This window comes from Drosophila virilis, chromosome 4 (assembly GCF_030788295.1).
Source record: "Drosophila virilis strain 15010-1051.87 chromosome 4, Dvir_AGI_RSII-ME, whole genome shotgun sequence".
Classification (NCBI taxonomy): Eukaryota; Metazoa; Arthropoda; class Insecta; order Diptera; family Drosophilidae; genus Drosophila; species Drosophila virilis.
In genome coordinates, this window is record NC_091546.1 from 20422165 (window position 1) to 20449842 (window position 27678).

The 27678-nt window shown below is 43.9% G+C and overlaps 5 protein-coding genes across 12 annotated transcripts in view; 3 read left to right on the forward strand and 2 right to left on the reverse strand.

Moving 5' to 3' along the window:
• Positions 1-111: 111 nt before the first annotated feature.
• On the forward strand, positions 112-10068 carry PDZ-GEF (PDZ domain-containing guanine nucleotide exchange factor). 6 transcript variants are annotated; one of them, XM_032437829.2, is made up of 8 exons: positions 112-240; positions 1765-1894; positions 1981-2232; positions 2345-6101; positions 6480-6629; positions 7028-7555; positions 8052-8166; positions 8233-10068. In XM_032437829.2, the coding sequence occupies exons 2-7, from the start codon at positions 1865-1867 to the stop codon at positions 8117-8119; spliced, it is 4785 nt and encodes a 1594-aa protein (XP_032293720.1). In that variant the 5' UTR covers positions 112-240; positions 1765-1864; the 3' UTR covers positions 8120-8166; positions 8233-10068. The 6 variants fall into 6 exon arrangements, with proteins under 6 accessions (XP_032293720.1, XP_032293719.1, XP_002051337.1 ...); XM_032437828.2 differs by having other exon boundaries at positions 118-487; XM_002051301.4 differs by having other exon boundaries at positions 118-487; positions 1984-2232.
• Positions 10069-10220: 152 nt separating this feature from the next.
• Pez (protein tyrosine phosphatase non-receptor pez) lies at positions 10221-16037 on the reverse strand. Its single transcript, XM_002051300.4, has 7 exons — positions 15623-16037; positions 12649-14695; positions 11708-12590; positions 11424-11642; positions 11186-11362; positions 10801-11124; positions 10221-10737 (listed from the first exon to the last, which is right to left on the reverse strand). The coding sequence occupies exons 1-7, from the start codon at positions 15705-15707 to the stop codon at positions 10609-10611; spliced, it is 3864 nt and encodes a 1287-aa protein (XP_002051336.1). The 5' UTR covers positions 15708-16037; the 3' UTR covers positions 10221-10608.
• A 430-nt stretch (positions 16038-16467) lies between these two features.
• On the forward strand, positions 16468-25059 carry Cpr (Cytochrome P450 reductase). 2 transcript variants are annotated; one of them, XM_002051299.4, is made up of 6 exons: positions 16468-16975; positions 21276-21480; positions 21540-21882; positions 22825-22949; positions 23009-24262; positions 24324-25059. In XM_002051299.4, the coding sequence occupies exons 2-6, from the start codon at positions 21290-21292 to the stop codon at positions 24466-24468; spliced, it is 2058 nt and encodes a 685-aa protein (XP_002051335.1). In that variant the 5' UTR covers positions 16468-16975; positions 21276-21289; the 3' UTR covers positions 24469-25059. The 2 variants fall into 2 exon arrangements, with proteins under 2 accessions (XP_002051335.1, XP_032293722.1); XM_032437831.2 differs by lacking the exons at positions 16468-16975; positions 21276-21480; positions 21540-21882 and adding an exon at positions 22546-22761.
• Positions 25060-25253: 194 nt separating this feature from the next.
• The window catches only part of slam (slow as molasses), a 60220-nt gene continuing 57795 nt past the window's right edge, over positions 25254-27678 (forward strand). Inside the window, exon 1 of one of the 2 annotated variants that reach the window (XM_032437508.2) lies at positions 25254-25391. The gene's annotated coding sequence lies outside the window, so the exon portion shown is untranslated. The remainder of the gene's footprint in view (positions 25392-27678) is intronic. The other variant, XM_032437507.2, reaches the window with a different exon arrangement.
• Positions 25316-27535, reverse strand: LOC6628614 (uncharacterized). Its single transcript, XM_002051298.4, has 3 exons — positions 27114-27535; positions 26885-27053; positions 25316-26140 (listed from the first exon to the last, which is right to left on the reverse strand). The coding sequence occupies exons 1-3, from the start codon at positions 27491-27493 to the stop codon at positions 25421-25423; spliced, it is 1269 nt and encodes a 422-aa protein (XP_002051334.1). The 5' UTR covers positions 27494-27535; the 3' UTR covers positions 25316-25420.

The following is a 27678-nucleotide window of genomic DNA, read 5'->3' on the forward strand; positions in this document are numbered from 1 at the left end:
GAATGTAACTATGCCGCTGCAGTTGACAATGTTAACGCAATATGGAGACTGTTAACGCACGGCGCGCTCTGTTAACATAAGTATCGACTTGCCACCACACCACAGACAATCGAAAGATTATCTACTGGGGCAACACTGGTGTGACGAGACCCATTGTGCATTTTTTCTAAATTAAAATGGCATATGCAAGCCAAAAATTTGTTAAATAAAGTGCTATACGGTGTACAAAAGTGATTGCAGGTATGCTGCAATTAAATTAAAGAACAGAAACGCTGTTTTTCAAGCATCAACATAGCAGGTTTTCTGCATGAAAAACTATGCGCGTGTGAGTGAAATTCCAACAATGCGCAGGGAACAAGCTGGCTAAAATTTCTTTATGCAAAGCGTACGCAACAAAAAAGAAGCTAGCGATCAAGCAACGCGAAGGCCAGAAAAAAATTATACCTGGTTGCATGTTGTGTATGTGTGGCGGCGGCTATAAAAAAAAGTGCGTATAATTAGCGAGTGCAGCAACAAGCGTTGTACATACATACATACATATACATATAATTTTAAGACGGCCCACATCAAATCATTGAACTGTACAAGCACGCCCATATTTAGTGTATGTGTGAAACACCAGATTTGCTTGCGTGTATGAGTGAGCTAGTGTATGCGTTGGACAGTGTTTATTTATTACACTTTGATTTTGCAATAAGTTGCTCTTGTTGCTGTAATGCGCGCTTATCCAGCGAACGGAAGTCGCCTACAATTTTCGTGTTTTCATTTCATTATATTACACATACACACACACAAAAAAAAAAAAAATAAAACAATCAAACACGCACACATACATACACATGCATATATACCCACACGCTTTTACAGTTGCCGTCGGCAGCGGCGGCGGCGGTGGCGTCGGCGTCAGCAGCGCAGACTCAATTGCATGAGAATTTTTTTTATTTCTCTTCGTGTTTTTGTTTTACATTTTGTTTTGTGGTCGTCGGCGCGCAGCGTTGACTTAATTTATTGGCAGCATTGTTGCTGCTGCGCCTGCTGAAAATGAAAGTGTGTTAGTATGTATGTGTGCATGTATGTACTGCAAATTGCGAGCCCAGCGAAACAAAAGCAAAAAACAAACAAACAAACCAAATTAACCAATAAAATCTCACAGCAGTTTTTTATTTATGAGATTTAAGAGATTTCATTTTATGTTGCTTAATTAGATGAATGTTGCTCAAAACAGAAAGTCTTGTAATGCTTTTATTTTAAGAGTTTCAATATTAAAAAAAAATTAATAATATTTGAAAATATGCCTACATGTAAAACACTATAATTATTTTCTCTAAAATCATAAAAAGGCCTAACTTTGAGGCTATTAATTTATTAAATTTACAGTTCTACAAAACTAGCTTACATTAATTATTTTAGCTCAACTTTTGGCTGACTTGACTTGAGCAAACTACACTGGTGTCCCCATAATACAGTGGTGTCTACACGAATAGGAAAACACACTTTTTTGTGCATAGATCAATGAAATATTTATAATAGTTTTTATGGATAAACTCAATTAAATTTTTCGTATAAATTAATAACAAATATTTAAATAATGCTTTAAAGAACCGAACACCGTATTTTTGTATATATTAAAATTAATTTCTATACTATTTAATCACGTCAAATGCCAGCTTTGCTACGCCCCCGCGCCGTTTCCCCCTCAACGTAAAAAAATATAGAAAAATATTTAAACCGTAGTTAATTTTAATGTTTATTATGCCTTTTCAGCTTAATCACAAGGTCTAAAGTTCAGCACATATCATCCAACTGATTGGCATGCCGTAGCTGCAGTAGCAGTAGCAGCAGCAGCAGCATTAGCAGCGCCTTAATGGATCCATATCATCATATCAGACATCATGTGAGTGTCATCTTGAATCTTGTATAGTGCATTGTATGTCCATTAAGAACTTCCTTTTGATCGTATGCTGTTTGTCTCTTTCCTAGCAGTATCCACCCACTAGCACAGCCGGCTCAACGGTGGTTGGCAGCGGCACCACCGGCTCAATAAATCGACCAGAATTGCATCAAAAATGCAATCGTGGCTCGCACTCGAGTGACACAAGTTCAGCGTACAGCGGCAGCGATACAATGGCCTCTGTCTATGGATCATCGCTGGAGGCCGAGGAGATTGATCTCTCCGGCCTCGTTGAGTCTGTGGTGGACTCCGATGAGGAGGATCTTGCCGAGAGCATGGATGTGAGTTGGTCATATCGAGCAAAATAGAATAATCTTCAAAGCAATCTGAAATCGATTCAACTTTATTGAGATTTGTGTATGCTTTTGCTAATTTTGTGTCCTGTCTTCACAGAGCCTCAATGTGCGTGATGCCGTGCGAGATTGCCTCGAGAAGGATCCGTCGGAGCGCAGCGAAGATGATGTGGAAATACTGCTGGAGTTTACGCAGGGCCTCAAGGCATTCACAAACATAACGCTGGCGGTGCGACGCGCCCTCTGCTCCGTGATGGTGTTCGCTGTGGTCGATAAGGCCGGCACAGTCGTCATGTCCGATGGCGAGGAGCTGGATTCCTGGTCGGTGCTAATCAATGGCGCCGTGGAAATCGAGCATGCGAATGGCACACGCGAAGAGCTCCAAATGGGCGATTCCTTTGGCATATTGCCCACAATGGATAAGCTATATCATCGCGGCGTGATGCGCACCAAATGCGATGATTGTCAATTTGTGTGCATCACACAAACCGATTACTATCGCATACAGCATCAGGGCGAGGAGAATACGCGCAGGCATGAGGACGAACAGGGACGCATTGTGATGGTCACCGAACTGCGCTCCATTGGCGGCAGCGGTGCGGAGAGCGCAACCACAACAGGCAGCGGCTCGGCAGCCACAGCTCATTTAAATACAAAGCGCGGTCATGTGGTTATTAGAGGCACACCTGAGCGGCTGCTACAGCAGCTTGTCGAAGAGAACTCGATGACGGATCCGACATATGTGGAGGATTTCCTGCTAACGCATCGCATTTTCATACACAATCCGCAAGAGGTGACCAGAAAGCTATTGCACTGGTTCGATCTGGAGCAACTGGATTCGCACAAAACCCAAGAGTTGCGCGATCGTGTTACCCGCGTCGTGCTGCTCTGGGTGAACAATCATTTCACAGATTTTGAGGCTGATCACGAAATGATGGAGTTCCTGGAGATCTTTGAGGCTGGCCTGGAAAGTAAAAAGCTGCTTAGTCAGCTCCGTTTGCTGCACATCGCGTGTGCAGCCAAAGCGCGCATGCGCAGTTGCATTTTAACGCGCTCTTCACGCGATGAACCACTTAATTTCCAAATCATTGGCGGCTACGAACTGCGCGGCGTGGCCGCAGCTACGGGCAATGCCTCGGTAGGCATATACATATCGCACGTGGAGCCAGGCTCAAAGGCTCAGGATGTGGGCCTCAAGCGTGGCGATCAGATACACGAGGTTAATGGCCAATCGTTGGATCATGTGACCAGCAAGCGTGCCCTGGAACTACTGACGGGCACCACGCATTTGAGCATTCAGGTGAAAAGCAATTTGCTAGGCTTCAAGGAAATTATGCAGGCACTGGAGCATGGCAGCGGCAGCAGCTCTGCAGGCGGTGGCATCAGCTCCACCGGCAGCGGCAACGGCAGCTTTAAAAGCTTGCGCAGTCCACGGCGCATTTGCGCCAACGATATTGCCAAGCTGCATGGACGCAGCGACAGCACCACCGAGGAGCTAACCAATCGTGCGCACATGGTGCGCCTGAGTTCCGTGGACATGCTACTGGATCAGCCGGACTGTGCGCCACCTCAGACGCCGCCGGTGAGTGCGGGCAGCGGCAATATGGCTTCGAATTTTATGCAACAATTGCTTCAAAGCGTCAATTCAAATTCGGCCAAGAAGTGCAGCGCTGAGGACAGCAAACCGGGAGGCTTCATGACGCTGGCGCCCAAACGGCGACTGCAGAAAGCCTTAGCCAAAATGAATCTACTCAACAAACAGCAGCAGCCGCACGTGGGCGGCAGCCTAAACGACAGCTCCGACACGCTGCTCAATGAGCCACAGTCCAAGGCAAAGCTATCGGCCGCCAGTTCTGGCAGCAGCAGTTGCCATTCCACAAATGGTGTCTGCACTACCAGCGGACGCCTCTATCAATCGCAATCTAATCCGGATCTGAGCAGTCTAAATTATGACAATAGCGGCGAGCCGAGTGCCACGCTGCAAGTCAACTATTTGCAGGCGCACTTGCATCGCCCCTCCGCTGCCAGCACACTCACAAGCAGCTCAATGCTGCCGCCCGACTATCCGGAGCATGTGCTCAAGGTGTACAAATCGGATCAGACATGCAAATACGTGCTCATCTATAAGGAGACGACGGCGCACGAGGTGGTCATGCTGACGCTCCAGGAGTTTGGCATACACGATCCAAGCTCGAACTTTTCGTTGTGTGAGGTGAGCGTCGGGGAAGGCGGCATGGTAAAGCAGCGTCGTTTGCCCGATCAGCTACAGAATCTGGCGGAGCGCATCAGCTTTGCGGCACGCTATTATCTCAAGCTAAACGACAGCACCGAGCCGCTTGTGCCGGACGAACTGGCGTTGGAGCTGGTGCGCGAGTCGGGCGTGCATTTCCTACAGCTCAATGCGTACGAGCTGGCCATACAGTTGACGCTACAAGATTTTGCCAATTTTCGCCAAATCGAGTCCACGGAATACATTGATGAGCTGTTCGAGCTGCAGTCCAAATACGGTGTGCCCATGCTGAGCAAGTTCTCCGAGCTGGTGAATCGCGAAATGTTTTGGGTGGTCAGCGAAATCTGTGCCGAACACAATATCGTGCGTCGCATGAAGATCGTGAAGCAGTTCATCAAGATTGCGCGCCACTGCAAGGAGTGCCGCAATTTCAACTCCATGTTTGCCATCATTTCGGGTCTGGGCCATGGCGCCGTGTCGCGCCTGCGCCTAACCTGGGAGAAGCTGCCCTCGAAGTACCAGCGTTTGTTCAATGATCTACAGGACCTGATGGATCCGTCGCGCAACATGTCCAAATACAGGCAACTCGTCTCTGCAGAGCTGCTCGCCCAGCATCCCATCATACCCTTCTATCCGATTGTCAAAAAGGATCTAACCTTCATACATCTGGGCAATGATACGCGGGTGGATGGTTTGATTAATTTCGAAAAACTGCGCATGCTGTCCAAGGAGGTGCGTCTGCTGACGCACATGTGCAGCTCACCGTATGATTTGCTGGCCATATTGGAGCTCAAGGGTCAAACGCCCTCGAATGCGCTCTTCTCGCTCAATCAGATGTCCGCCTCGCAGAGCAATGCAGCTGCCGGCACGGTAATTGCTGCCAACGCTGGACAGGCTACGATCAAGCGGCGCAAGAAATCGACGGCGGCTCCGAATCCCAAAAAAATGTTCGAGGAGGCGCAAATGGTGCGACGCGTCAAGGCCTACTTGAACAGTCTCAAAATACTAAGTGATGAGGATCTGCTGCACAGGCTCTCGCTCGAATGTGAGCCACCGCATGGCTCCACCTATTCGGGCAGCATTTCGCATGGCAACAGCTCGCATCGCAGCGCAGGCAGCGGCAGCATTGGTGGCACCGGCGGCAGCGGCGGCGGCACTGGCACCGGCAGCATAAATGCCGGCGGCGATCAGCTCAGCATTTATTCGCACACCAGCTCCAGTTCGGCGCCAAATTCATCGCTGTCGCTGCGCAAGCGACATCCCAGTTCTCCGACGCTCTCTACAACCAGCTCAACGAGTTCCACCAGCGATCATCAGCGTCAGCGCCAGCAGCTACACAATAATGGACCCAAATTTGGTACTGCCTCGCCGCAGGCGGTCAAAAAAATGCTCTCCCTGTCTGAATCCTCAAAGATACGCCCGCATCAGCCATTCGTGCCGCGTCACAGTTCCGCGCTGCCTGGCGTCATCCCGCCGCTGCATCATTTGCATGCAGCGCATGGCTTCAGCACGCCAGCTGTCAGTGGAGGAGGTGTGGTTGCAGCCGCTGCTGTCTCAGCGGGCGTGGCCAATGCGCAGTGTACGCCCAGTCCCAGTCCGTGTGCCCATCGACGCTTGGCATCTGGAGGTAAGCATAAGACAAATATCAATTGCCTAATCCATGGCCTGGTGGATTAGCGTTACGGAAAAGTGCAGGCAGATTAAAAAATAGAAAATCCGTAATGCATATACAGAGAGTTCTTAGGAAAAACAACCGGCTGGTGCTTTTAAAAGGAAAATATAATAAAATAGGCTCTGGGTATTTAAACCAAAAATCACGCTCATTAGCATGAAGTTAGGCTCAGAAATAATAGGAATCCATTAAGTTATGTTTTAGTGGAAAGCAAAAACAACTTTAAATAGTTCGTGCAATTAAATCTATCTCGTGTGCCCGCTTTTCCACATCTGTGAGACAGTTCGTGCATCATTAATCAATCTATTAATTTGCTTCTATTTTGTTTTTCAGGCAACATACTGCCGACACGTGCGATACACGAGCGTTCCCATTCGGATACGCCTGCCCCGCCGCCGCCTTTGCCCTCCGTGGATCTATCGCTGGAGAGCAGCAGTGTGACGACATTTCGTGACCTGCCGCTGCGCAAATCCGTGACTTCCGGTAAGTGAAACGAGTGAAGCTCTTTGATGTAAAGTCGCCCATGTCATAAACTAAACGCTTAGCGCTGCCTACTAAAACCTAGGTTCCATTCTAGCTCATAGTTAATAATAGTGCTTAATTGTAGCTTAATTTTAGTAAGCCTCTAGCTAAAAATCGTTAGTTGCGCCTAAGTATACCCCGCTCCTTGCTTGCAATTTGGCCGATTCTTTTTTTTATATATATATATATATATTGGTGGTTGGTTATCGCTGCTTCGGCATTTGGTTGTTGGTCTCTCACATTGCTTTATACACACACACACACACGCAAAAATACACCCACACATACCACACACAGACTGTGGCACACTTTTAGCTACTTTTACTCTACTCTCATCGCCACAAACAAACACCCAACAGGTTCAGTTTCATCGTGTGACAGCGGGCATGGCTCCTACGCCCAGCAGCAGCAGCCGCACCATCAACAACACCACTTGACATACCAACAGCAGCAACAACAACAACAACAACAACAGCAGCAACAACAAATAGCACACAATGAACCGTCGCCACCCGTTTACACGGCTGCTGATTGCCGCCTCTTGCAGCAAATTTCAAATAATGCGGTCACGCGGAACTTGAATAGTCCTTGCCAGAGCACCAGCACACCACCCAGCACACCCACACCACCACCACCAACACTACAGCAACAACAACAACAACAACAACAACAATTAGCACCACCACCGCCACCAACAGCTGCTTGCATACAGCCACCACAGCTTCCTGCACCGCCAGCGCCCTATTTGCATATGCGCAGTCACCAGCAACTGCAGCAAATACAACAACAATTGGCCATGCCGCCACCACCGCCACCGGTCTACACCAGCAGCCTATACAATCATCATCATAGCAATGCCACAAGCAGACATCTGAACCACATGCATGGTAAGTCGAGGCGAGCAGAGCAGAGCAGAGACTGGAAACGCTGACCACCAAAGCAGCGGCGAATGCAACGCAAGAGCAACTGGGGCATGAGATTTAGTATACGATTCAATAGCATATATATAGAGAAGGCCTGGGTGAAGGACGTGCCATACGTCTATCTATATGTCGCCCCATCTCTTTAGTGAGAATACTTTGACATTGTTATTATTATAAGTATATCAGTTAAAAACGAATGTCATTTATGTACTCACTCAATTGTTGGCCTACAAGAAAATATTGATATTTAACAATTTTGATAATTTATCAGAATTTGTGAGGAAATGAATAGACAATTGTATAGGCAGGATAAAAACATAAGCTTGGGCTCATTTAGCAACTACATTAGATCAGATATATATATATAAAATAAGTAATATAATACTGTCCAGTTATAACATTTAAAGTTGATCAAGCAATTCACCAAAATAATTCATCATTTAATATTGTTCTTCTGCAGGTGGTCCGCCAAATTTTATGGATAGCACCAAGTGTACCATATGCCCCATGCCACCCATGAATCAATAAGAATCAAACTGTGCTGTTTTAACTACTAAATGTTAATTTAATTAGTTGTGAGTACAATAACAATTCAAGCCCAAATGCGCAAATACTTACTAATTGTACTCTCTGTCTTACAGCATATATAAATATATATACGCCAAAATTTGTTAATGGTTGTGGTTTCCATGTCACCAGCAAGAAACACAAGCTCACACATACACACGCATCTATATACAATTGTGGCACACCCAATGATGAGCTGTTGCCCCCCCGAAACAAAAAACGCACACACAATGTGCACATGTGCGTATTCCATTTATAATTTCTATCCGTTAACGTTCGAATACCCAACTGTCACGTATTCTTAGATAAGACGCCTAAAGTTTAGTTATGCTTTATGTTTTAAGTGGCTTACGATTAATTTTAATTTAGCACAATTCTTTGTAAACATTTTCCTCAAAAGCTTACTCAAAAAACAAAACAAAAAAAAAAAAAACAAAAGAATAAGGAATCATCCACAAGTTGTTGCCTTCTCATCATGCATCAAAAGAAACACGTCTGCAGGCAGACCAAACCAGCAGACCTAATCAAAAACATTTGCAATCAAAAAACTCTTTTGAAGACTTTCAGTCGGCATAAAAAAAAAACTAAATAATGATAAATTTGCCCAGCACAACAGTAATAATAACAATATTAATAATAATAATAATAATGATAATAATGTAAAGAAAGAGACGCGGCCGACTCAATCTATTGTATTCCATTTATGTATACCTTAGCTCTATATATATATATACATATATACAAGTTAGTTTTATCTATACATACACATACGTATACATATGCAAAGTAATGATAAAACCTTCGCTCCGATTCCAAATATTTAGTTTGTAAGCCGAGAGATTTTTTCGAATATTTTTCAAGCGTTGTATTTACTATTATTTACTCTACACATAAAAGACAAATGCAACTTATGTGAAAACAAAAACAAAAACAAAAAAAAAACAACCCAAGAACAAGAAAAGACAAACCTAGACAAGAAATATGAAAGTACAAGCAAATCGAAACCAACCAGAAACAAGAAGAAGTAAACAAAAACCTGAGACTTGAACAACAACATAATATTATATACATGTAATAATAATATGGATAATTTTTTTTGTAAACATATTCTTCTCGCACATTAAGGACTCCAATATTTTTGTGTGTGTATATACATATGTATGCGATTGCCTGTTATATACATAAATACATATACATAATATGAATATATATACATACGACTATATACAAGAAATCTCTACATATATATTTATATATAAATATATATATATATATGTATACAAACCAGAACAAAGTGCAGCCCAACTAGCTTAATTTTTGTGCAGCATCAATTTAAGTTTCGCTTCTAGAAATTCAAGCAAAACAAAAAGAGAAGAAAAGAAAAAACAAATCAAAGCTCTAAATGTTTAATGTATACTTGTGCTCTTTTATGTTTAAGTTAAGATATTTTGCTTTTAATGGCTTAAAAGAAAATTAAATGTAAAGAAACAAAATGTTTGTGCTTATTCGCTCGAATTCAATTTAAATTAAAGTAAAAATCTCATTAAATGTTACTGCGCTTAAACGCGAATTTGAATGCTCTTTTCTAAAGTCGGGAATATCTAAAAGTGATTCAAATAGCACAAAACGACAATTTTCTTTAATTCCAATGAATCTAATAGATTAAAGATATGAATATGAGAATTGCTTCTGATATTTTTACTTGGCTAACCTTTCAGTTTTATTTAATATTTAATTTTTTTATAATCTTTTCAAATCACGTTAGCAAATTTATCATTTGATAATTTCCAGCTTTGGAAAAGAGCAAAAGCCTAAAGAAACCCGAAACAAAAAAAATAAATGCGCAATAAATTAAAATGTAATATTAACTTGCTACTAAATAAAAATATTTACAAATTATTTTAATTAAATACTTTATGTAATTCATTTAAGCTTCAAATTGCATGTGTATTATATATATGTCATATATATGTATAATATATTAAAAAAAAATTACTTTGGAAACACAACAAAAATACATACAGTATTTAAAAGCTAAAAAGAAAACGCCGAATTTTTGATTGAAATTGTATAATTTTTTTATTGCTTTGCGTTGCGTTATGCATATCAATTGGTTCATTAAAAAGAATGTATAAATAATTTGGCTTTAAACCTAAGCACTATGATTAATACAAAATTTGTTTTGCATTGGGTGGAGCGCTTAAATTTTGGTAACAAATTCTGAATCTTAAGCATACAAATTTAGGATCACAAAGTAATTTGACAAAATGATCATAGTATGGTGGTTTATAGCTGCCACATATTGGAAAAATCGTGTTACTTATTGTTACATGAAATGAATATGAAACCAAGTCTTTGTGGTTACCCAAAAGTTGTTCGTTTTCTTTTCTCTCTCGCTATTCATAAGATTAGACTTAAATGAGAAATACTATTGGAGCAAGTGATTCAGTTTAGATTAACCGCGTGCGCTTCAGATAGGTAATGAGCAGATTATATATAAACTTATATTGCGCTAGCGATGGTATAATGCTGTCCCGCTGATGTCGCAGCTGTCCAATGACGCGCGGTATGTCCAAGTCCTGCACGAAATGAAACATAAGTTACTCTCTACCATTTATTTCTCAACTATATTTGAAGCTCACCTCGTTGTGATCCAGCGTATAGAGCAATAGATCAGCTGTCAGTGTAACACCCGAACGTCCGCCACCTTCCAGGCAGTGTATGAGCACCGGCGGATTTGTGTTGTGTCCCGGTGGCACTTCGTGTGTGGATGCCAATCTAACCGAATTGAGTTCCTCAAGAAAGTCGAGAAAGTGATTGACATCACGTGGACAATTCTGCTCCGCCCAGTCAGCGTATTGCAGATGCCACACGGATCGATAGCGACGCGATGGTGCATGATACAAACGCAATTTGCTGGTGGTGCAGCGATCTGTGGTTTGTGAGAATTCCTGATACACCTGGAACTGCAAGCAAATATCAACCTGGTTAGTTATTGCCAGCTGCTGCATTTGCTGGGCTACTTACATGTCCAAACTCCATGCCTTCCTGACTGCTGAGCGGTATGTAGCTGATATCCTCCGTCAGCTGCACCACCAGATAAACATCCGCCTCCCACACGCACTGCCAGAAGATGCGCATCGTTTGCGATTCCTGCGGTGATTGGGCTACAATATAAAATCGCTGCTTCGTGCCGACGGTGGCCTACAAATATAAAACCTGGGTCATGGTTACGATCTCATTAAGCAAATTGAAAAAAACACACCGATATATATGAGGCATTCACATAGCCATGGCGATTGTCCATTGATGGCGTCAGACGCACGCGGTTATCATCATATGGCAGAAAATTGGGATCATGATTCTTAAGTTCGTTCTCCTCCAGCAGCGCACAGTCGTATTGCGCATGCTCACGTCTCTTCGGTATGCGCTCGAACTCCATAAAGAGCTGTGCATCCTGCAGTTTATCGTTTAATATCTGGCACTGCAAGATCAATGCAAATGACATATTAATTTTCACAACATAAGGATCCTTATCGCTACATTTACCAATTTATCCTTTGAATACTGCCCCGATATGGGCTGCGGCTTGCTAACGCCCGTTGACCAACGATGCGGCAGATTGAGATCGTCCTGGGCCAGCTTCATTTTCGTTGCCAGCTTGGCATGTTGGGCGGCTGTGCTGGCCTTCTCTCTGCCGAGCGTGGCAGACTTTTGTTTATCGGGCGTTTTGCTGCGCGACAGAATGTTCCAGCGCCGGCGACGCTTCACATCTTTGCTGGCCGACGAGGAGCCGGTGGTATCCAGCGTGGAGTTGAACATGGAAGACGTGGACGCAGATGTATTGGCTGACAGATTCATGGCACTGAATTGCTGATGCAACAACGAGTCGCCCGCCGGCGATATCACATCCACCGTGGACTTGTTCAGGCTGGCCGACGAGCGATGCTGACGTGGCGGCGCCGTGGCACCAATTGCGGGCGCTGCGCTGGCGGCGCGTGCCGCACGCTGCGGTGCCTGTGGCTCCAGGAACTGCAGCTCCGTGCTGGCCGCACGATCGGCGCCGTATTTCTTAATATTTCTGGTAATCTCATCGTCCGCCTGAGCATTGACAGTCAGCGTAACCACATTGTTGTTGCTGTTGTTCTTCTTATTGGAGTTGGCATGCCGTGCAGCGGGTACGGGCGCCACGCCCGGCGGCGCAGATTGTATGGAGGAGGCGCGTTGCCGCATGGCATCCGCATTGGCATTGCTGCCGCCGCCGCTGCCACCGCTGGCACGCTGCGGCAGCGGCACATTCTCATAGATGGGCTCAATGGAGCCGTTCATGGCGCTGCGCTGCAAAGGCGTCGGCGTCGTAGCCGCCGGCTGTGGACTGCTCGCCGGCGGTGGCGCCGAGCTGCGATAGCCGCTGGGCGGCAGCGTGGGTGAGCTGCAAGAGGTATGGCCGAAAATTAATTGAATTGAATGGGGAAATGGTTTCGAATTACCTCTGGACAGCTGCTGCTGCGGCGGCGGCCTGACTCATCGCCGACTGACGCAGCTGGGACATAATGGACGGCTGCTCCTCGATCATGTTGAGGTTCTCGAAGGTGCCATGTGGCGGCAGATACGGTTGCGAGTGGCCCATGTGGCCAATGTACGGATACTGATGCAGCATTGTGGCGCCCGAGGATGTGGGCATATTACCGCCACCGCCGGCGCCATGGACACCGCCGGCAGCGCCAGCCAAGGCGACAAACTGGCCGCCGTTGAGCAGATTGCGATTGGACACCAGATCGGGCGATGAGCCGGACACATAATTGCGATAGCCCTGCAGCGAACGCGGCGTGGCCACAGCCAAATCCGGCGTAGACGAAGAGCTCAGCCGATTCACCGGATACGGCGGCGGCGCCTTGTGCCGCATCATGTGCATGCGCTGCGACAGCTCCAAATAGGCAGCCGGCTGCTGCAGCTGCTGCTGTTGCTGTGTCTGATAGAAATTGAGATGATGATGATGTGCGTGCAATGCAGCCGCCGGCTGTGCCACATCCGGATAGCGATGCGCCGCCGTCAAATGATGTCCAAACAGCAGGCTCTCGCTATAGACGGCCGGATTGTGGACATCGGGCTGGGAGCCCGCATAATAGGCGGCCGCATTGCCGGGCGTCGCCAGCGCCAGGGCCACATTGTGCAGATCGGCGGAGGGCGTGCGATACTTGAGCTGTACGGCCGTCTCGTAGTCCGGTGCGGGTCGATAGGTGGGCAGCATGGCCTTGAGGCGTTCCCGTTCGTGTGTGTCTGTGCTGCTGCTGTTGTTGTTGTTGCTGCCGTTGCCGTTGTTGTTGTTGTGATGCAACATGCTGTTGCTGCTGTGCAAATTGTTGTTGCTCAAATCCAAACAGCTGCTGCTCTGGCCCAGCAGCTGGCTGTGACTGGCGGCCAGTGAAATATTGGACGAGAGTAGCTGCTGTTGCTGCTGTTGTTGTTGTTGCTGCTGCTGCTGCAACTGTTGCTGCTGCTGCTGTTGTTGTTGTTGCAATTGTTGCTGCTGCTGCTGCAACTGTTGCTGCTCCGCGGCCGCCACGTAATCGTACTCCACATAGCCCACACTATCGCCACCCAGTGTGTGCCCATTGCTGCTCTCCATGTCGGCGCCAACGCTGCTGCCCAAGCTGGAGGGCGTATCCGTGTCTATGTAGCGCTTGAAGAACTTGTGCTGCATGATGCACAGCTTCCAGAAGTAGCGTGCAATGTCCGCCTCGCTGAAGATGAAGCTACCCACAATGCTGCCATCGCCTTCGAGCTTGTTCTGCTCGATTTTGATGGTGCGCTTGTCAATGGTCACCGTGTGGAACTCCTTCCAGGGGAAATACTGCCTGCCGTTGTCCGCATTCACAACCATGCCATTGATGGCCAAGCCGAGCAGCAGATCATTGCCCAGCGTATCCTTGGCCGGAAAGCGCTCCTCGCCATAGCCATCCAGCTGCTGGCAACATTGTATGTACATCTCCTCCGCCTGGCTCTGATTCAGATGCGCCAGGCCCGCATGCTGCTGCAGCACCTCCATGATCAGGCCGTCCAGCATGCTGTCGTCGTTGGCCAGGCCCTGCATATTGCGCGGCAGCACCAGCGATTTCTTCAGATAGTCCTTGGACTGTTTGTCGCCCTGATAGCTATCATATTCCGCCTGGCGGCAATAGAGCGCCAGCAGGATGGCCGTGCGTATGTCGCAGGCGATGCGCCCCTCGTAGATGTCGCTCTTCAGCTGGAGGAAGTAATAGAAGCGTGTCGCCTCGTCGTTCAGATGCCGTACACCCGTTGTCACATAATGGCGCACACGCAAATACATCTTGTTGTCCGCTCCATATTTGACCAGCTGGCGACTGAGCGAACGCTCCAGGTCCAGCCATTTGTATTCGTCCTCCTTGTCCTTGACCAAGTAGCGCAGGCCAAAGAATTCCGGCTGCTGGATGTACAGACGTTGGCACACATTGTCCAGGCACTCCTGGCCCTTGCTCTCCGAGCTGATGGTGCAGTCGACGGTGCTCGAGGTATCTGCCAAGTAAGAGACACACATACATAACTATATAATGGATAAAACGTGCGCAGATAAGCACCGAAACCATAACGGCGGCAACAACAACGCTTGGCAACACAGCACGCGCAAATATGCTAATGTACACACAGATATTTTTTGTTGTCTAATCGTTTTTTCTTTTGTTTTTTTGTTTTTTGGATTGCCCTATACGTTTTTATTGAGCCCCAGCGGAAATCGTTGGGGTATCTTTTTTGTTTACAGCGCGCACACTGTTAGTTAACAGTGCGCGCCTGTTGACAACATGACACTTGCTGAAAGTGGGCGATGCAACTGATTAATCAATATATATAAATCAATTGCTGACACAGTCTTCGCCATAAACAGAGATTTATTATAATTAAACTTATACTCAAGTTGTCACTTTAAGCACATGTCATTTTAGCACAAGGCAAATGTGTAGCTGCCAACTGTTAACAGGCGGCGCCTGTTAACTGCCTAACAGTGGCGCAACAAGTCAAATAGAAAAAAAAATAAATAATGCCGTATTTGTTGTTGCTATCGTTGATTTGTTTTGACAAAAAGCGAATTCCAAAAAACTGGTCATAACGAAAGCCGTCGTCGTCGACGCCGCCGTTGCTGTTGCCAAGATAAACGCACGGCTTATCTGTCGTTGTTGGCCTTATAAAAATAACACACACAATTATGTGTTTCCAATTAAAAACGCGAAAATGAGTAAATAAATCAACAAGTGTAAAAAGCCTGACGGCAGCTGCGTTTCTTGTTGCTTCTTGCTGTTAACGGCGACTCATAGACTCGTGCAATTGTAAACTTGTACGCTTGTGAGGGGTGCCGTTGTTATTGATAGTCTTCTTCTTTCCCTTGTTCTTGTTGCTGTTGTTGTTGCTGATACGCCCCCACATACGCACACACACACACACACTCACCTAGCAAATGATGCACATTTATAACAAATAAATTTTTGGACGTCACATTATATTGTCGACATTTTTTAAAGAATTTCAAAGGCATTTCCGTGCCGTTGTGTGTTTTGAACTATACGCAAGACACGCTGCTGCTGCTGCTGCTGCTGTGGGCTTTGGCTGAGGTGTTGCTGTTGTTGGCCAGCAGGTACCAACGACATTTGCATGTAAATTACACAATTGGATTTAGTTGGTTGTTGATTTTTTCAAGCTGTTTGTGTACAGCTTGTAAGGCACTTTGAATCGAACACAGTTGTGTACACGTTAAGCATTAAAATTAAATAATTAAAAGTTATTTAAAGTCGTTGCAAAAAAATAAATAAAAAAAGAGTTAACAGAAAAACTAAAACGAAAGAGTAGTTTGGTAGTGGTATCGAATATGCAAGTGAGTACAATTGCTTGCAGTTAGAGATGTGCGATACATCCCCTTTTAACAGCTAGCTGTTAAGTTTGCGTGAGTATTCTCCGTGTTAACCGTGAATAAAGTGTAAGAAAATCAATAAAGATGCACCATTGTTCTAATTGGATTTATTGTATTCAGCATATATATGCTAATATTATTCACTGACATTTATGAATAATTTCATTTAATAGCCGTTTTATTGAATATGTTAACAGTACACCTGTTGCCTTAACTTTACTTTAACAGAAAGGCTACTCCACAAGCGTCAGCGTTTTCCTCGTTCTCTTACGCATAGTATGCATACTCAGCTTAACTGAGTAAGTTTCGTTAAGTGTGCTCACTGAACGATTGTCCAGCGATGAACGCCAGCAGAACCACTTGAGTAACAATAACAACAGTATCGCTTTGTTCAGGCTGCCGATCGGACGTGGATTTTTGTCTATTACTGCACCGAAATATGCACCAACTATTCATCAATTAATTTCATTACAATCAGTTTAACTTTAACCACACACCGATACGGGCCTTCATTACGAGCGACAGCTGGTCGAACACACGTAGGCGCGTTACACAGGGATTAGCCAAATACGCACACATATAGTCAATTACATGCATACATATGTGCATGTGTATGTATAGGTGCGCTTCGCCGTTGTTGTTGTTGTTACTGCCGCTGCTGCAGTCGCTGTAGTCGTCGTCGTCGTCGTCGTCCGCGTCGTCGTGGCTTCCACTTTAACTAAATAAAACAAATTAAGCGCTCGCGCAACGTCAACGCAAAACGTGTACAAAAAAAATAAAAAAAATTAACGAAGAGGAAACTCGAAATAAAAAAGTAGAAATCAACAGTAAAAAATCTGTAAATCTGCACAAACGACTGAACGGGCAGCCACATTCAAATTAACAACGCACAAAGTGTAAGTTCTACGCATTTCAGATACATACACACACATTTTTATTTAATATTTTAAACCAATTGATCGTTTCGTTTTCGTATGCGGCATTTGATGGTCAAGGTTACAGCAACAACACAAGAGAGATCAATACATATGAAACATACACACGCATGCATAACAGGCGCGCGTGTGTGTGTGTGTGTGTGTGTGTGCATATTTGTATGTACACACGGGCTGCGTGCCTGCCTACGTGTGTGCGAGCGAGACAAGCTACTGTTACTGGCGTAGTGTAAAGTTCATTACCTGTTGCTGTTGCTGCTATTTCTTTTGAGTCTGGCTTCGTTTTTCCTTTATGGGTCTTATTAAACAGGTTGCATGCTCGCTAAATTTGAGGTTACATTTGATTTGTTCGTCTCGCTCGCACTACCATCGCCTTGCCTAGCAGCGCTATCAGCAAATTAATTCAATAAATGTTCTCTTATTTCGAAATGAGTTTAGGCGCGCCTTCCAAAAAGCAGACTACTGGATTGATAATCGTTTGGTTTTTTTTTTCTTTCTGATGCAATCTGGCAACTCTCTGTTGCTTGATTGAGCTAAACTCCGTTAGTCGCTTTGTTGTTGTGCTGCTCAGCTGTTTTTTTCTTATGAGCTGCTACAGCTGACTTTCAATACCGTAATAACTGTTCAATTGACTAGGTTTCGCAAAGATTTAGTTTATTTAAAAAAATCCCAATTGGAGATATTAAAAAACGAATCTTGAAAAAAAATCATTGAATATTCAAAAGTTTCTTGACTTTTTTGAGTTTTTATACAAATTTTGTTGTATACGCTTGGACTTTGCACGTTTCGCGTCATTGACCAAAGCAAAATAATAATAATAATAAAAAAAGGTAGTAAAAAAAATATTTGCCTTTGACATTGAACCAAATAAAAGCGATTGGGTGGTTTTTTTGGCAAGGTTGTCTTTAAACTAGGCTTCCCCTTAATTTATTGATCTACGCTAAACTCGAGCGCACGCAGCGAAACCCTTGAGTTTGCCCAGTTTTAAAATGCCAACGACTTTTCACAGCGATAACAGACACTCAAACACACACGCACACACACAAGCAAACACTAAATTTTGCTCATTCATGCTTACTATTTGGTTGACCGACTAACTTGGCACATTCACGCTATCTAAGCGCTCTGTTTATCGCTTCGACTAACTAGCGAAATCTGTTCTAGAAGTCTAGGGGCAACCCTCGCCCATGGACTCCAAATATGCCACACACACAAATATTTGTTGTGATTTGCAAGGTTTTTATTTTGACTGAAAGTATGTAACGATGATAGAAACCTATCTGAATGTGTTTGGAAGTACACCCGAATTAGCTGTCATATTGAGCAAAATTATCAGAAAGTTTATAAATTGAACGTGTCAAAGGTTTTTATATATGTATTCCTCTCAGTGGTGAGTCTGAGTTTTAATCTTGCATCTGCCGCAGATCCATTTCTTTTATTTTGTTATTTAAAAAAATAACTATTATTTCTATTATTCATATTTTTTAAATATATTTCCTTTGTCCTATCGTTGGCTGGCTGCTTTTTTTTCTGCACCAATCTAATCGCGCTGTTCACTTAAATTTTCTGTGTTTGTGTAGTATTAGTCCAATTTTATTGTGCATTAAAACTTTATTGTGCTTGGAACAATATGATCTCAGGTACAAAAGTAATTCATGTATTCATGAGATATGATTTTAAATGGGACTTAAGTTAGATACAAAATACGAGGCACAAAGCTGACGCGAGAGTAAACATATTTTCGGCACGCCGACGATTTAATACCCTTGTAGAAAATTCCCATTTGCAGATAAGTGAGCAGCGCATTCCACCGATCTTTCCTATAGTTTTTATATGTCATAGTTTTTCCATGCTAATAAGATTTTGCATATAGCTGAGGATCGAGCATTTTCGACCGATCATTCCTATGGCAGCTATATGTTATAGTAGTGCGATGTTGATAAGATTTTGCATATATGTAAGGGGCACAGTAGAACGTGTAAATTTCGAATTTGGTCAAGATATCTTGATTATTTAAGTTCTGATTTCTCTTAAGTTCTTTTATGCGTTACACATTTCCTGAAAAAGTTATAATACCCTCTACAAGGGCATAAAAGTTACTTTATTCAGTTTTTAAGCTTCTCAGATGTTAAATTTCATTTAAATTTGACGCATTAGCTTAAAGGCTTTCCACCTGCGTTTAACTATTTAGTTAGTCCAAATTCCGAGCACGACGGCGTCAAATACCCTGCCAGTTCTGACCTACAAAAGTTGAGCAGATTTTCCGCTTTTGCCACTTGTCGAAGTCGTCGTCTGTGATCGCATTTGTTTTATTTGCACCTCACTCAATTGACCATTGAGCACCTTTCCTAATGGCAGCTGGTGGATGAGGCGGCATTACGGCTGATTTTGATTTGCATACGCGTCGTTGTCGACTCTGGCAAATGTTTAATATTTATTTTTTTGCCTTCTGCTGACCACAGCAACAAGAACTAAATATTGCACGAGTATTTTCTATGCAAAAATACAAAACAAACGCACGTAGTCGAAACACATTAGACATTAAAAAACCTGCTCAAAATTCAAGGTGCAACCTCAACGTGTTTTTTATGATTGACTGTTCCCTTTTTCTGTTTTGTTTTTGTTTTGTTTTTTTTTTTTTCATATATATTTTACTCAAAAAATGTCTGGGGCAGAGATCAACGTTTCAGATACAAACTGAGCAGCTGATAAGTAATAATGCGGGTTTTAACAAAGCCAAAAAATTGAATTAAAAAAAAAACATTAAACTTTAATTGAAATACATTTTTTGAATTTTCTCAAAATTGTTTCACATTATAATAATATTACTTTTATATTTATACCTATTCGAATTATTACGTTCGGATTTGTACACTGCAGATTTATTTCATAAGCTATACAAGCAAAATTCAAATATATTCAATAAAGCTCAAAAAAATAGAACGAATTTTTAAATAATTCAAAGAATCTAGAGCACTTCGACAAATGCATTCTACTTCCTACAAGGCTACAAAAGCTTCAATTTTCGAGCTATCATTATATAATTAATATATGCTATATATAGTTAATATCATTTCCATTTGAGTTTCCTTATTTGATATGAAGTTATTAAAAATGGGCAATTTAATTTAATTATATTGCAATTTACTACAGGCTTTTATCAACAAGCTACTCTAAATACTACTTAACTGGTTGTTAAAAATAGCCATGCGCATGTCAAATTTAAATTAGCTTGTACAAATAGAAAAGGCACAAATCTAAGGTGATTGAGCTCCGTAGCCGAGCGACAGACCACATTCAGTATCTGTGTGTACAAAACCGACATATATGTATGTAGATATGTTCGTCAGGTACATATCGTCGCAAAATATTGTGACGTAATGAATGCCGTCATGCTGTATGTGTATGGGCATGTGCATGTGCATGTGTGGGTAAACACAATGTAAACAAAAACGTAAATATAACATGACTTGTTGAAATAGAATTCAAGTAACATTCTTTTGTTTACGCTCAAGATCGGGTTGCCGAAAGTATATTGATATTTTCGTCATTTCAAATGAAAACGCGCTCTAATCTCTCACGTATTTTTAAAGTGAACCTCATTTATTGTTGCTGTGCAGCAAATAATCGCAAATGCCTTTTTTGATAAGCAGCGATGCGTTTTCGCATAAAAACTGTTGCCAACAATGGGTACAACTGTTAGTTAACAGAGCGCTGTTAAAACGAACAGACCAAGGTGAGCCGCGGGCAATGCGCATTGAGTTAACCGTTAACTCGTTTCGCAATTAATTGAAATTATTAATTAGCGTATGTAAGTAAGCGTGTGTCTCAGATAGATAGATAGATAGACCGGGCAATAACAATTTAAAGCGCATTTTATAGTGTCAATGTCAACGAGCGCGCGTGCGTTAGAGCGAGAGAGTCTCAAATACGTAAGCGCACGTTTACCGTTAGAACAAGTGCGGAAGCGCGTTTGCCGTTAGGCGCCTCACTCGCATGCAAAATAGTTTCAAACTGTACTCGCATTAGAGAGTTCTATTCTAATTTGTCTGCTTGCTGTGCGTGTGTGTGAGTGTGTCTGTGTGTGATGTGTGTGTGGCATACGTGGCATACATTAGGTGCGTGCTCAAAGTGCGATATGCAAAATTTTGTAGACTCCTCCGTTTGCCCCGCTACAGCTAACCCGCCGGCCCCATAAGCTGCTCGTGCTCGTGTAAAGTGTATGCAAAACTGAAACTAACATTTACCCCTCTACTTCCAGTCAGACTTTAAACCATGGCCAGTGAGCAGCCACCAATTGATGGAGTAGCAGCTGCTGCCGCTGCCGCTGTCGCTGCCGGCGGCGATGAGCCATTCCTCGGCCTGCTGGATATCGCGCTGCTGGCGGTGCTGATCGGCGGCGCGGCCTTTTACTTTTTGCGCAGCCGCAAGAAGGAGGAGGAGCCCGCACGCAGCTACTCCATACAGTGAGTACCCACCAAATTATGTTGATTGCAAATGATTTTCTAATCTCTTTCATCCGCAGGCCCACCACAGTGAGCACGACCACGGCGACGGATAATTCGTTTATCAAGAAACTGAAGACCTCCGGTCGCAGTCTGGTCGTCTTTTATGGCTCGCAGACGGGCACGGGCGAGGAATTCGCCGGACGTTTGGCCAAAGAAGGCATCAGGTATCGGCTCAAGGGCATGGTGGCCGATCCCGAGGAATGCGATATGGAGGAACTGCTGCAGCTCAAGGATATCGAGAACTCATTGGCCGTCTTTTGTTTGGCCACCTACGGCGAGGGCGATCCCACCGATAACGCCATGGAGTTCTACGAATGGATCACCAATGGCGACGTTGACCTAACGGGCCTGAACTATGCGGTAAGTGCATTATCACAGCACGCTTAATTGTTCTGATAAGGCGCGTCTGTCTGCGCCTCGCAGTCCATATCTAATCGCCGATTACATGAATCTCATGGCCGTCCAAATTGTTATTCTTATCAAGCATTGGCATATGCAGATAGCTTAACTTATCTATTTACTATACTCTTGTACGAGCTGTGTAATAAGCGGAACTCTGTTTATTTGTATATACATTAGATTTTCATATTATTATTGTTAGCGAAATTCATTTGTTGCTTACGTTGCGGGAAGTGAAATATGTCAACCATAATTGATATTTTAGAGAGTGGAGAGACTCAATTAAAAAATATGTATTTTACTTAAGTCGATACTACTGTGCATATAACTTTCTTGACACGTATTTAATTGGCAGAACATCATGAATTTAAAGAATTAATTTAAATTTAAGAAATTGAATATTTTAATTGACGCTTGTGACGTCACAACAGTTTCCTGTTAAGTCTTATTTAGCTTGCGCTGGCCACCCTGTTAAGTGCGTAGCAGTTTCGGTCTGTGATGTTAGTTGGTCACACTGTCACGTAACAGCTGTTAGTAAAACGTGGAGTCGCACGCACAACTGTTGCGCAATTTTGTTTACGATTTGTGATGCAAAATAATTACAATAATTCGTTTTCGCTGAATGAAAACTATTGCCATGTGAAATATATGCGATTGCGGCTGCTGCGGAACACATAACTGGGCGGGAGCTAAATAATGTTAAACACGCTCGCCGGCGCCGGCAGCGCTGTTGCCCTTGGCACGCGTCGCTGTCAGTGGAACGGGCGCACTTTGATCTGGCTATTAAATAATTTATATAATAAGGCAACAACACGCGTAGACAGACAAACCCAACACGGGGTAATTGAGCATTATGTGGTTAATTACGACTGAAACAATTCGTATTGCTTCTATTCTCAACAGGTCTTTGGCCTAGGCAACAAAACCTACGAGCACTACAACAAAGTGGCTATCTATGTTGACAAGCGTCTAGAGGAGCTTGGCGCCAACCGCGTCTTCGAGCTGGGTCTGGGCGATGACGATGCCAAGTGAGTCTTTCATAAGGTCTAGAGGTTATTTCAATCTTACGTCTCAATTACTTTGCTAGCATTGAGGATGACTTCATCACGTGGAAGGATCGCTTCTGGCCCGCCGTCTGTGATCACTTTGGCATTGAGGGCAGCGGTGAGGAGGTGCTGATACGCCAGTATCGTTTGCTCGAACAGCCCGATGTGCAGCCGGATCGCATTTACAGCGGCGAAATTGCGCGTCTGCATTCCATGCAAAATCAGCGGCCACCGTTTGATGCTAAGAATCCATTCCTGGCTCCCATACGCGTCAATCGTGAGCTGCACAAGGGCGGCGGTCGCTCGTGCATGCACATCGAGCTTAATATTGAGGGCTCCAAGATGCGCTACGATGCCGGCGATCATGTGGCCATGTATCCCATCAATGACAAGTCGCTCGTAGAGAAACTCGGTCAGTTGTGCAAGGCTGACTTGGATACGGTGTTCTCGTTGATCAACACCGATACGGACAGCAGCAAGAAGCATCCATTCCCCTGCCCCACCACCTATCGCACTGCGCTGACGCACTATTTGGAAATAACTGCTATTCCGCGCACACACATACTCAAGGAGCTGGCCGAGTACTGCACCGACGAGTCCGAAAAGCAAATGCTGCGCAGCATGGCCTCCCTGACGCCGGAGGGCAAGGAGAAGTACCAGAGCTGGATACAGGATGCCTGTCGCAATGTGGTGCACATACTGGAAGATATCAAGTCCTGTAAGCCGCCTCTAGATCATGTGTGTGAGCTGTTGCCACGCCTACAGCCGCGTTACTATTCCATTTCGTCGTCGGCCAAGCTACATCCAACTGATGTGCATGTAACTGCTGTGCTGGTCGAATATAAAACGCCCACGGGTCGTGTTAATAAGGGCGTGGCCACCACATATCTAAAGCACAAACAGCCCAAGGATGGCGCCGAGGAGGTCAAGGTGCCGGTGTTCATACGCAAATCACAGTTCCGACTGCCCACTAAGCCGGAGACGCCCATCATTATGGTGGGTCCGGGCACCGGCTTGGCGCCCTTCCGTGGCTTCATCCAGGAGCGCCAGCATTTGCGTGATGAGGGCAAAACAGTCGGCGAGTCGGTGCTTTACTTTGGCTGCCGCAAGCGCAGCGAAGACTACATCTACGAGGCGGAGCTCGAGGAGTGGGCCAAAAAGGGCACGCTCACCCTGAAGACGGCCTTCTCACGCGACCAGGCGAAGAAGATTTATGTGCAGCACTTGCTGGAACAGGATGCGGATCTAATATGGGATGTGATTGGTGAAAAAAAGGGACACTTTTACATCTGCGGGTGAGTTCAAATGCCACTGCATCTCATTCCAATCTCTTATGCTCGCTTTTGTTTCTTGTAGCGATGCCAAGAACATGGCCGTGGACGTTAGAAATATTCTAACGAAAATTCTGTCCACAAAGGGCAACATGAGTGAGGCGGATGCTGTCCAGTATCTGAAAAAGATGGAGGCCCAGAAACGCTACTCGGCCGATGTGTGGAGCTAATCGCGGCGCGAATACCATTCGCCCCACTCTCACTCCAGATGAGTCACAGTCGCGGAACAATGAAAGCAATGAAAACAAGAAAGAACAACTAAAAGCCACACGTTAACGTAAGCGAAAAGTCGTTGTAGTTAATTAAGCTATATGAATTAATTATATATGAAATTGGTTTGGGAACTTCAGCTGCGGTTCAACAAACGGCGTTCAAGTAACGTTTATGCCTAATTCTAGTGTTAAATTGATTGATTATATAAATATATATATATATATATATATATATATATATATCTATGAATGTATTTATATATAAAATGCCTTTTTATTGTTGTGCAAATCAATTTGATGATGATGTTAATTATGATAATGATGTTTGTAATTGTATTTTAAGTAGTTTTTGTATGTATGCAATTAATTGAAATGTTCTAACACCACATTTTCATTTAGTTTGTGTGCTTTTTATTGGTGATTTCATAAAACAAATGAAATAATTTGTGCAATTGTACAACAAAATAAAAAATTGTATTTCACTTTCTATACATAAACGATAAATAAAAGTAAAAACATTGCACATGCTTGAGCTAGCTAGCAAGTAAAGTTAACTGTTTGTATATAAGCCCGAGTTTATGTAACAGTGCATCTGGTAGTCGGATACAACCGAAAAGAACTTTTTTGGTTCCACCATTCAGTTTCCCATATATAAAACATACATGTTAATTAAAAGAAAATATTAATGTTAACATTGCGTAGTTAACAGAATGCTCCTCATGCTTAGACATTTCGGACAGTCTGGCAACGCCGCATTGCAACGGTTAATGCGAAAGTAAAGCAACAAGTCAGTGAAAAGTGCGCGTAATTCTTTAAAAACTTTATTTTAATGTGTAAATATATGTGCAATATCTGTAAACTAAGCTAAAACACGTGTCCAGGTGAGTGCCACACCAATTACTGTTAATATTTAATCAAAAACACCCGCTCGCTCGAAATGCGGCAAAGTGTAACGCAGCGTCTCTGCCAAACGGGTTGATGCAAACATTTGTTCGGTTTTTTGCTTGGTAAAATCGGCGTCTGTGAAGTTCTCCAGGCTATTGTCAGACGTTTCAGACTTGTCCTGGCTAACGGTGGGCAGTATGCCGTAATTGGCAAAAAATCCATAGCCCTCGCGACGATGCACCTCGGCCAGCAGCTGCTCGTAGCTGGGCACAGGCACGCCCAGGTCCAGATTGAGCAGCGTCTCCGACAGGCGATTGTGATAGATTTTCAGCAGCTGCGGCCGCTTGTGCTTCAGCACATCCAAACTGAGGCTGGTGTAGAAAAAGTAGTTCAGATCGATGCCGGGACTGCCCCAAATGCTTAGCTGAAAGTCTATAAAGATCACATCCTGCACCTGCTGTGCTCCATTGTATTTGAACAGCATGTTGTTCACCCAAAGATCACCATGATTCAGCACCTTGATCTCCTTATCCACTGGCGCCTGGGCACGCACCAAATGCGCGCGCTGCTGCTCCAAGTATTTGCCAATCTTGCCCGCAATCCGCTCGTAGCCCGACCAGCTGTTGACCAGCTTGTGCAGCTGTTGTCCATTGCCGGCAAAGAAGCGCATCAGCAGGCCGTCGTCCTTGGCCAGGCCATCCGGTGACAACATGCCATCCCCATAGGCTTCAAAAATGTCGGGATCCTTAAAAAAATGTACACACATTTTGTTGTGCAATCAGAACCAACTAGAGAATTTGGTGTGAAACTTGGATTCTACGTTTATATTCTTCTGTGTGTTATAAGGATTCGCTTCTGGAACACCATGTATATATATTCTTGATCATTACCTGCCTGCCTGTCTGTCTGTCTGTCTTATCTAATGCAAACTACGTCCTTTTTCTTAAAGTTGTAGTCCAAAAGTTTGGCATAAGTCGGTGAATCCGGACTTTATATCATATAGCTGCCATAGGAACCTTATCAAGATCAGTACTTTACTTATTTCCTAACATATCTGCAAACTGACTTTCAAATTGGGCTACTACTTATATTATTTGGTTTTTATAGATAGAAATTAAGACGTTTGTATAAAAGTTGACTAAGATTTTATTGGGTTTTCTTCTGCTTGATGTTGAATAGCCCTAATTGGATTTCAAGATAAATAACGCCAAAAGTTTAGCTACTCTTTTAAATAAATTGAAAGCTGTTTAAACAAGAATAACAGCATATAAAAAGTGCGTAGTATTTTATTAAACTGACTTCAGTTAAAAATTTGGAAGCTGTTTAGACACGAATGAAAGCGGGGTGGGCATAATAAAACATAAACTAAATTATATTGTAAGAAAGAATTAAAATTTACTTAAATTGCTAAGTCTTTGCTTCCTTATCAACAAGTCGCGACTCACTTTTTAGTATTATCTGTAGCGGGCCTATTTTATATTCGACTTACCAGCGTTGCTAGCACCATTGAGGCGGCATGAAATTCGGCGAGTCGTTCCATAACCAGACGACAATGTGTCTCATCTAGGCCCGTTTCACGTGAGGCCATCACATAGCCATGTTGGCCAAGATCTTCAAAGACCAGCGTGTTCTGCGGCTGTTTCATGCACTGATAGAGTCTGACAACGGATCTTTATAACAAATCTGATTGCTGCGGCTAGACAATATTATTATCTCACTTGGGTCCAAAGCGTCGTTTGCATTGCGTAAGCAGTTCCAGGCGTGGCAACAGCTCATAGTAAGTGATCTTCTCCTTCAAGTACACCTGCAAGTCTTCAAGGAACTCCACAGAGTCAATGCGCGGTATGCTCTTCACAATAACCATCATTTGCTCATCCTTCTGTGAAGCTTTGCCATTTTGTTGCCTGTAGCTCAATTTCACACGATAGATTTGACTGCAGTAGTTCTCGCCGGTGCTGCTGCCCATGCTGCAGTGAATCCCAGTCAGCTGAATACGGGATGTGCGCAGTGCCGTCTCCAGCACCTCGGTGAAGAAGGGCACATCCAAGTGTTTGGGCGGCGAAGCTTGTAGCTCCTGATCGTACACAATGCTGCACATGTTGTGATCTCAAGTAGTTTGAAAAGCTTGAACGAAGCGTCAGGCATTTTATATGCACAGCCGCACAAAGCTGAGATTGTTGTTGGCTTTAAATTAGCGTAATTAATAATATTTATAAATGTGCCACTACATACACATGCATATAATTTCACTTAATAGGCGACAACAGCGTCTAGTTGTCCACT

Excerpts from the sequence above, each read along its gene's own strand:
- PDZ-GEF (XM_032437829.2), top strand. The coding sequence starts at position 1,865 with ATGGATCCATATCATCATATCAGACATCAT. Across the intron at positions 6,102-6,479 it reads TCGACGCTTGGCATCTGGAG|GCAACATACTGCCGACACGT; the intron begins GTAAGCATAAGA and ends TTTGTTTTTCAG. Across the intron at positions 7,556-8,051 it reads ACATCTGAACCACATGCATG|GTGGTCCGCCAAATTTTATG; the intron begins GTAAGTCGAGGC and ends GTTCTTCTGCAG.
- Pez (XM_002051300.4), bottom strand. The coding sequence starts at position 15,707 with ATGCCTTTGAAATTCTTTAAAAAATGTCGACAATATAATGTGACGTCC. Across the intron at positions 14,696-15,622 it reads AAATGTGCATCATTTGCTAG|ATACCTCGAGCACCGTCGAC; the intron begins GTGAGTGTGTGT and ends CTTACTTGGCAG. Across the intron at positions 12,591-12,648 it reads GCAGCAGCAGCTGTCCAGAG|CTCACCCACGCTGCCGCCCA; the intron begins GTAATTCGAAAC and ends TACCTCTTGCAG.
- Cpr (XM_002051299.4), top strand. The coding sequence starts at position 21,290 with ATGGCCAGTGAGCAGCCACCAATTGATGGAGTAGCAGCTGCTGCCGCT. Across the intron at positions 22,950-23,008 it reads CTGGGCGATGACGATGCCAA|CATTGAGGATGACTTCATCA; the intron begins GTGAGTCTTTCA and ends TTACTTTGCTAG. Across the intron at positions 24,263-24,323 it reads GGACACTTTTACATCTGCGG|CGATGCCAAGAACATGGCCG; the intron begins GTGAGTTCAAAT and ends TGTTTCTTGTAG.
- LOC6628614 (XM_002051298.4), bottom strand. The coding sequence starts at position 27,493 with ATGTGCAGCATTGTGTACGATCAGGAGCTACAAGCTTCGCCGCCCAAA. Across the intron at positions 27,054-27,113 it reads AAACGACGCTTTGGACCCAA|ACTCTATCAGTGCATGAAAC; the intron begins GTGAGATAATAA and ends ATCCGTTGTCAG. Across the intron at positions 26,141-26,884 it reads CAATGGTGCTAGCAACGCTG|GATCCCGACATTTTTGAAGC; the intron begins GTAAGTCGAATA and ends CATTTTTTTAAG.